General features: G+C 35.7%; 1 protein-coding gene across 1 annotated transcript in view; it reads left to right on the top strand.

Moving 5' to 3' along the window:
• The first annotated feature begins 4,060 nt into the window (after positions 1-4,060).
• The window catches only part of LOC134856784 (gamma-aminobutyric acid receptor subunit beta-2-like), a 33,443-nt gene continuing 27,969 nt past the window's right edge, over positions 4,061-9,534 (top strand). Inside the window, exons 1-2 of the mRNA XM_063873059.1 lie at positions 4,061-4,516; positions 6,195-6,722. Of these exons, the coding sequence (XP_063729129.1) occupies positions 6,583-6,722 (140 nt within the window). The 5' untranslated portion in view covers positions 4,061-4,516; positions 6,195-6,582. The remainder of the gene's footprint in view (positions 4,517-6,194; positions 6,723-9,534) is intronic.

Here is a 9,534-nt window from a genome sequence, read left to right as displayed (position 1 = left end):
CAAGTTTCTTAGATGAATTCGTCCAGTTGAATCAAAAACTGGTTTTCCGTATTCGATGCAATTTTTTTAGGTCATCCTGTATAGGCTCCAATGGTAACAAAAGTTCTTCCAATTCTGAGGTTTTCTTGTTCTCTCAAGCTAGATTCTGCGGCGTCTGATAAAATGTCATGAGTACTTGATTTTGAAGAGACGGAAATGATGTCGAGCGTTCCGCCAACCAAGATCTATTTCTAAGATGTATGTACGATTGCTGGTGCCGGAATGTTCTCTGTCGCGCTTGAGTCCACTAACGCGGGGTTTGCCAAGTATCCTTGTGGTCTGGAGGAATCTGCAAAGTTTTCAAAGACCCGATTACAGAAAAATTTAGGGGACCGACACTACGAGCACGTGTTGTTCTGAAATAGGCACCTGGATTATCGCTATTCAGCTCGTATACTGAGAAATCCACTGAGCTGTCTCTGTTCAAATTGATCGTAATCCCAATATAAATAGAAGATTAAACCCTTCTAGATTTTTTGAGCTACATTAGAGGTTCACTTTGATATAAATGTTCAGCAATCTTTCTGGTAGTTTTAACGTTTTTTGAATAAACAGAAAAGCTCAAAAAAGATTTTTTTTATTGAACTCTGGGTTCAGTTATTGCAAAAATTTGCAACAGATTATCTTTCAAAATTTTTTGCGCTAAAAAGTTAATTTTGTCGCTTTTTGTCTAAAAAACAACCCTATTTGAATTTTTTTTGATTCGTGCGGTTAATATATATCAGCACTGTTTTAATTTTTTTTTGTTTTTTGTCTCCAAAGAATGATGTGTTAAAAAAACTGACTAAACTGTCAAAAGATATATAATTATTAAATAAAATTTATTCCGCTAAATATTTAACTTTGTATTCACATTCCGCTGAATGATATTTTTCCACGTACTGGAGCGCGAACAATCATAACATCAGGCGTACTTTATTTTTCAAAGCAAAAATTTGTCAAAAATAGAGAGTTGTAAAACGTTCGGACAGACAGAATTGATTTAAAACAGCAAAAAATCTATTTGAAAATACTTTGGCTGGCAAAAGTTTTTTTTTCAGACCAAATTTTTGTATCAGAGTCACTTAAAAAATCAGGTTTGCTTGCAAAAATTGATCCAAATTGACAGATTGTTTTTTCATGTTTTCTGTCTGTTTGAACCTTTTGCTAAAAATTATTGGATGCTGTATTTCTTAGCTTGTAACACTGGACAACTTAACAAATTTCTGAAAAACTTCTGACCATCAATTTTAATTCAAGTTGAAGTATTTCGATGAAGTTTCGAGTTTGCCTTCTGTCGATATTGCATGAGTTGTTTTTGCTTTGAAAAATTACATAGCAAATTGTTGAATGAAACCAAAAAGCGCAATCACTTTGAATTGCTCTTGTCAGTTCAAGTACCCTTTTAATAATTCGATTGCAGTTTTGACGCGATTTCACTGTTTCGATTTCAGAGTTATTTGAAAAATTTAAGACGTCCGAAAAATTTGTTAAAAGCAAAGCTTGCGAATTGATTCAGAACCTGAATAATCTGAGTAGCTCATAAGAATATTGATTAAAAGACAAACCCTCAGCTGCTTAATTTTTTTGATGCTGATCTTCATTAGGGTATTGTTAGTAGCTAATGCAAACTTTGGAGTTTTTCTCATCCTCGAAGGACTGAATGCGCGAAAAATTTAAAACAAGTTGAAAGTGCATACTAGTTATACAGGGCTGATTTAAATTAATCGGATAAAACGCAATAAGCTAGAAACTTGAAACGCGTTTTTCTTAAAATGGGTTGACTTCAGGTAAAAAATGATGAGGACAAAACTTGCTTAGAATTTCAGCAGAATTAAATGATTCAGTTTTTGGTTTTTTAGGCAATCAAAAGTTACACCAAATCTTCTTGATTGATCATTGACTTAATTATATCAAAGTGAGCCTCTTAAGTAGCCCAACAAACTTTAAGAAGGGTTTACTCTCCAAAAAAATTGATCAACTTGTTTAAAAATTGTTTTTAAGTAAAGAAATTGGAGTTTTATATGGTAAAAACGATCTTTTTGTCTATCAAAAAAAATTTAATGTATAAACCGTTTCGGAGAGCATACCATGATTAAAGTTTGTTAGGCTAAGTAAGAAGCTCACTTTGAATTAATTTTGTCAGTGATCGACCAAGTATTTTTTAAGTAGTTTTTGGTTGACTGAAAAAAAAGTCGAAACTGATCCATTTTTGTGGTAAAATGTTGGGCAATCCCCCCAATCGATTTAGGGAGGATAAAACTCCAGTTGTCAGAAACTGACTTCAAGGACGAAATAAATCGATCTAATTAGTCCAAAAAGTTAATGGATCCGGTATTAAATCATCATAAAAAATTTACGCTATATACAGGACAAAATAGCTATTCAGCATTCAAATTTTTTTCCAGCATTATATTCAGTGCGCTTGTTTGAAATGATTATTTTATGCGGAAAGGTCCATTGTACGGTAGGTCACTCAGTACGGAAAAAAAATCCAAAAAAACTATGCTGAAGTGATACGTTTTTGAGCTAGAATGTGCTGAATGATAAGTTTCGATTTGAAAACTTGAAGTATGTTGAATGAATTGTATGCTAAGTGATTTGTCGCCATTTAAACTATGCCCAACAGCTCTCTTTGGGTTTTTCAATCGCATCTGCGTACGTTGTTTCGTTATTCTCACGACTATCAAAAGTGGAAAAAAATCAGCTGTTTTTTGCCTTCACTCAACAAAAAACAAACTGCAACACTGATAGCCGCTATCTCTGTAAATAGCCAAATAGCACATAATGATCCGACCATTGTCTTAGAAGACACCAAAAAAAAGTTTTTAAATTTATATCGATTTTTTTTGTTGCGTGGTGTGATAAAACGATCTGAACAAACAACTAAAACTTAGACAGTCACAGTAAAGTAGTTAAATTGAATAACACTTTTTGTAGAAAAATAACTTGAACAACAAAAAGGTCATTAAAACAAGCACAAAAAAAATTTCAAAATGTGTTTGAAAAAAGTCCAAAAAAGAAACTTACACGACGAAAACTAAGCTTTCGCGAATTAAATCAGGCTTCTATCTATCTACGTCTGCTTGCTCGCCTGTATTTGCTCAAATTTAGGCTAAAAATTAAAAAAAAATTTAGTAGTCTGTTTCAAACTGTTTTTTTTTTTACGACTGAAAGGGATTTAATATGATTATCACTCGGCCCATTCCAATGATTATTTGTGGAAAACAAAAAAATAAGAAAAAACTACAACACACCCGAATACAAAATTCCTCCCTGTTTTTATAAATGGCTGGAACAAAAACACCACGCACAAGAGCAAGATCGAGTGATGATTAATTTAGAAGAATTAAAAGTCTGCATGATGCATCTGCAATTGCCCGCAATAAAAAAAAACTTAAAGCGGACCGATTTGAAGCTAGAAGTTGGTGAGTTGAACAAGAAACAAGGATAACATTTCGATAGAGCTTCACTAATAATCAACGTTTTCTTGCAAAGATAGTGTGTTCGGAACTTCTCTGCGAGGCTACTTGCCCAGCGACCGGCAATTTTTTCTGCAGACCACCTTGTTTCCAGCTGCTTGTTGCTTTTCAAAAATGACTGTGGAACTCATTCAAAAAGTTTGCTGCTGGCGTGTTTGATATAGCCAAAAAATGTATATATCCCTTAAGTCAAAAAAGATAAAACCAATTGGCGACATGAAATTTGAAACGCAAAATAATTTCATTAATCCGCAATATTCTAAACCTAATTTCACTAGTCTGAGCTCAATCAAAAGATATAAAGGTAAGCTCAAATAGAATCAAAGATAGCCGCTGGTTGTACACGTCACACCTATTTTTTAAGCTCTGTAGAGGCGAAATTCGAATTCTAGACATATGTATGTAAATTGAGAACAAACACTCTTTCAGTTATAAGTGTGTAAATAACCTGTGCTTAATGGAAATTCCAATCCCATTGGGCTCAAAGACTTCTGCCGTAAGTGGGTTTTTATTTTATATCACATTAGGTTCATTCCAGCTCGCACCCAGAATTTAGTCTAATTTCAACCCAAATCCAGAGCGAACACTTCACAATTTATTTGAAATCTGCAATTTGTTTCCTTCCTTCGAAATCCTAGAATCGATTGAGCAAAAAGATCTGAAGCTATAACAGCGTGATCCAAAACGTGTCGATATTTCGCCCAATGTTTGTCCATATTTTGCTTGGAAATACTTGGCCAATTTGGCCCCTGGCATTTTCAGAGAATTTAAATACTGAGTTTCTGTATTCTCTTTAATTCCCGTATTTTAGACACTAAATTTTCTTGAGGCTCATTCACGATAGTGACCAGATTAGAGTTTTATTGAACTTGGCTGGCAAACTGGCTGATAAAATCTATGGTTTGTTATTCTAAATTATTTTTCACCCGGGAGACTTTGTTTGAAACTGTCAGATTGTCTTATTGTTTATTCTGGGTTTGAATCAACAAGTTTTTGCATTAAACGTAAATTAAGGGGTGCGTAAAATTAACTTATGAACTTTGTGCTTCATTTGCTCTGAACTCTGGCCCGGAAAAATCCCACCGCAGCCAAATTTCTCCTTAATGGAAAAACTTTTTCGAATTTTTGGTATGATCCATTTACGAATGAGAAAACTTGAACATGAAATATCAAAAACTCCCCAAAATAAACAAAACTTGTAACTGGTTGGAACAAAAAATGTCTGCTGTTGAAATTCAAAGAGGTTTTGTGAATTATATCCGATCAAAATTAAAACATTTTAGAGCGTTTTTTTAACTTCCAAAAATGAAACTTAATCGTTTTAAAAGCGAAATTTTCAAACAAGTTTTTCTCAACATTGGAACTCATTGCAGCTCAAATCACAACTGAACGTGTTTCGATATGATATATCCTTCAACTTCATCCGAAAATGTTAGTAGTTTTTAGCTAATGATGAAACTACATTCTACTATGAGTTCTGGCCCCCATTCGGTGGTGGGAACACAATGAATCCCTCAGTGAAAAATACGGAAAAATTGATTTAAGTAACAAATAACGCTTTAAAAAAAACTATCAAGTATAATCGGTTTTAAATCAATTTACATTGATCTAATATTAACGCTAAATTAGTCAAATCAATGAATTCTAAATCACTTTCTTTTATCTATCTTTTTTTTACTAATTTTTTTATACAGATTAAATAGAGTTTAAATACAAATTTATGTACTCGTTCGTTTCTCAATTAATATGATGAGTAATTTGGAAAGTTAATAAAAATTATAGATGCGAAATATGTAGAGCGGAGTTAGGGGTTACCAATAGAATTTTGTTGCCGCGGGAATTTTAGGATTGCAAAATCTTAGATGGATCCCCTGAAACCCAGTGCGGTTCTAGAGAGGGGATACCCCCCTCCCCCTCCCCTCAGGAATTGGATCCCCTCGCCAACTAAAGGGTCTTACTTTTGGATTTATTTTATAACATCCATTTCAGGAGACAAACGCTAATTTTTTTTTGAAGGCGCCTTAGTTGCCTATATATACTAACTTTGAAGAAGAATGCGCGTCGAAAAAATCCATTTTTTGGTCTAAATTTTCCAAAAAGTGCCCAAAACGACCTTTTTTAACCTGTTTTTTCAAAAGTTTGACTGCTGTGCAAAATGTTTTGTCAAAATCGGGTCTCTTGAGTGTTCTGAGAGCTCCGAAAGTCAAGTTGGTCAACATTAAAAAAATCGACAGAAGTTTTTTGAAAATCCCCCCCCCCGAGAAAATACTGGATCTGCCTGAAACTAATATGGTTTGCGGTGAGCACCCCTCCTCAAATTATTGTAGAGCACATCGCTTTACGATTTTTCTTTAGAATAAAATTTCGCTCAAAGCTTGGAGCAAAAGTAAAATATACATACGTACCAAATTGATCTTAAAGTAACCCTAAGAACCAAGTTCAGTGAGATTATTTTTTTCTATTAAATACCAAATAACCAAAAGCTATCCAAATGAATTTAATTCAATTTTTCAGGGCTAAAAATGATCCTAATTTTTTTGTATACATCTATTCAAAGTTCAAATCAGCTCTTATTTTTGTTGCAGTAATCCAATTTGGATTCATTCAAAATCTTTTCTAAAAATCATAATCTTGTTTTTGTCGGTGCGAGATAGCTTATAATTCAAACACAGACAGAGCAAATTGAACTATCAGATATATCTTTTCTTTGACATATTTTTGTGTTAATACTTAAAAGTTGAATATTAGTCTCAATGTCTCAACTTTCTAATAACTTTTATTAATAGTCACTGAATTTAAATTTTTTCTGCAAAAAAAACAAAACCAGCAGAAAACCATTATTAAAATTCCAATTTACCGATACTCGACATTTGTTAGATTTATTTACTTCGAGTTATATTTTTTAGTTCATTTTTATTACATTAGAGGAAATTTTTGTTACATTAAACAAAGAAACCAATTCAATTTTATGAGCAATAATTGTAAAAACAAACATAAGTGTACTATTTTGTCTTGATTCAGTTACTTCGTTTACTTACAAATTTGAAGCAATAGCAAAAAACTTAGGTTGTTTTGGCTCAAAATGCTTCTAGATTTGATAATTAGCGTTACAAGTGTGTTGCTTCTGAATGTGGAGTTTTCCACTGGCCGTGAAATGTCCCAGCGACTGACTGTTAGCCGGATGCTGGACCAGATGTTCCCAAACTACGACAAAACACTCAGGTAAACGTTTATAATCCAGAGGCAAAGTTCGCGACTTACGCTTCCAACCATTTTTCTAAAATCGAGAGCGGTTCGAACGTTGAATTATTTTGGCATTATCAGCCGAAACACAGATTTCGGCTTTACTCGGCCGAAGGAGCAATAAAGCGGGCGAGATTGCGTTCCGAAAAAGGCGGATTGTTTTATCTGCAATTGTCAATATATTGTCGCGTAATAAATAAACGAGTCTAAGACAACGGGCCGACGGGGCTGCAAATCGAAATGACTTTCAAGCCAACGGGACTTCAATCCGAAAAATTAGAAGATGGTTAATACGAAATTCAACAAATAGAAAGCATACCTTACCAACACTTCTTCAAAGATAAAGTCTCATCCGAAAATGAGTTCTTAAGTGGTTAATTTTTTCATTGAGCTCTCGATACTTTTTTGTAGTATTCGATTCTTCACTTTGTGAAATACGTCTTATATCGAGTCGAGAATGTTGTTTCTGCTCTCCGAATTTCGGACAACCGTCCCAAAAGCTATTCCAGCTTCATATTTGTTTGTGCTCCTCACTTTCGTGTTTGATCAAACAAATTCCAAAAATGCAAGCTAATTGGGCCACAGTTCGAAAAGGTTTGGTTGGAAGCAAAAAATGTCCGGTTTCTGGGTATCAAAAAAGATCTACCTTGAATGCAGCTTCGAAGCTTCCAAAAGCAGCTTCTATTTAAGTTCACGCGCAAACAAATTTTGGCTTGATACTTTTTTTGAAGACCACGTTCTTGAAATTTTTGAAAAGTGTCTTGCAAAAAGGTGCAAACAGCAGCATCCCATCCCCAACTTTTAGATAAAACAAAAAAGCTTTGACAACTGTCGGGCTTGGCTACTGTGATGTTATTGCTCACACGTATTCAGTACCTTGTCATTTTGGTCTCCGATGTCCATGCGTGGCATGTATGGCAGCCTTTTTTGAGTGTTTAAATTATTTTCATTTGGTTGTTATCATGTTTCTATTGTTAGGTTAAAGCTCCTCCTTCGTGTTATTTTTCGGCGGGTCTTTAGCAAGTTTTTGTCACCTTTGCAACTCGTGTTTTTCCATTGTTGTCACCTGGATCAGTCCACTGTAGGTCTCTGCCTTGGACAACCTTCCACGTGTTTGTCAACAGACTCTTGTTCTGACACTTCCAGACACTTGTGTAAGATCTGTGACCCTGTGGGATTTCATCGCATGCACTACACTTCCTGTAGCCGTGATACAACCGCTGTCTTTAGCTTCCCTTCCACACTTAACTGTTGTCTCCCTGATTCTAAATGGGCTCCAATGGGCTTCGTGTCGCCACTTCTAACGAGATTAACCTTCCCTTCTCAACCTTGAATAAATCGGACTCTTCTTAAGAGGCAGGAACGATTTCCAGGATTTCTTATCTTTCGTCGTCTCTTTTAGATGGTTATCTTCTTCTCTGGTCTATCGGAAAAAGCGCTTCCAGTAGAATGATTTCCCTCTTAGTGTTTTTCTAAGGCTGCCTTCTGCGTCCACTCTCTTAATACCACTATATTTTCAAGTCCTCCGTTTGAAATTCAAAAGACGACATCCAATCTTCTTTGGTGTTCTATTTTAAGCCTCAAACTGTCGATCCAGCTCTCTTCAAGCACAGTAAAACTTAACCCCCTTCCTGTGTTCTTGTTGGGCAAGTCTTTTTCCATTGTTCCAGACTGAGGGGTGTCATTTTTTGAAAGGGCTTTGCAGTTTTTTGATATCTCCTTGGGTTCTTGGGTTTACAATACAGTCAAAGAATCAGAGTCAGAGTTATTACTGACTTTGTTGCTCTTACTCAAATTTGATAACGAAAATAATCTTCGAATCACACCCAAAGCGTATTATCTGGTGTGCAGTCTGGCGTCCACGTCAATTTTCGTTCTTATCCGCTTGTCTTACATTCTAGTTTTCCAAACACTTTTTGTTCCCAATTTTATAGTCTTTTATTTTCCTCTGTGCTTTGTTCTTCATACTGCCAGATAATTTTTTTTCACTTCTTTGTTTTATTTTAACTCTTCCAAAGTGCCTCTTCTTGTTTTTGAGTTATCAATGAAGGGCATTTCTTCGACTGCGTTCTGCTTGGTCCTCTCAGCGATAATCTGACGCCCTGCGATGGGCGGCTACTTACTTCAGACCAACTGCATGAGAGGCCGCATTCCAGGTTTCTAGTCTGCTTCTTGTTCCCTTTTTCATCTGCCTGTGGTTGATGTTGAACATGATTGGGATCTTAGCACAAGCACACCTCTCTCTGAGTCCTCCTGCTGGTTTCTATGAGTCCCTGGGACCTCCTGTATCTTTTTCATCCTATAGATAGTGTTCTCATGCGGATCTCTTAGTGCCCTGGAAACTGTCTCCAGTATATGCAGTTTCCAGTTAAGGGACTGAAAATTAGTTTTATTTAAGTTGGTATAGTCTATAGTGATGTCTAATAAAATAGGGCCAGGTCTTCCGACTTGGGTGCTGCATTCCTGAGTACTCTTTGTGTCTCCTTCTCCATCCTGATGACCACTGGGGTTGAGTATCTCCTTCTGAGTTCCGGTTGGTTCTCTCCTACCACACCCGTTGTCTCTGATCATTCTCTCAGTCTTGTAGCACAGATTTTTGCTTCTACATGCCTGGCCACAGGAAAGACGCATTTACTCCTGCAGTTATCCAGGCCATCTCTCTTGTCGTTTTGGAAAAGATTTACGATCCAGCCCTCATTCTTATTTCTGGTCATTTTCCTTCAGGGCCCTTGAGCAGTTTTGTAATGCATTTAATCAACTGTTCTTCTGCTTCACCGCCCATTTGTTTTAC

The sequence above is a fragment of the Symsagittifera roscoffensis genome, chromosome 1 (assembly GCF_963678635.1).
Source record: "Symsagittifera roscoffensis chromosome 1, txSymRosc1.1, whole genome shotgun sequence".
Lineage (NCBI taxonomy): Eukaryota > Metazoa > Xenacoelomorpha > Acoela > Convolutidae > Symsagittifera > Symsagittifera roscoffensis.
The sequence above is the reverse complement of the archived record's forward strand: the minus strand, read 5'-3'. Positions and strand labels throughout refer to the sequence as shown.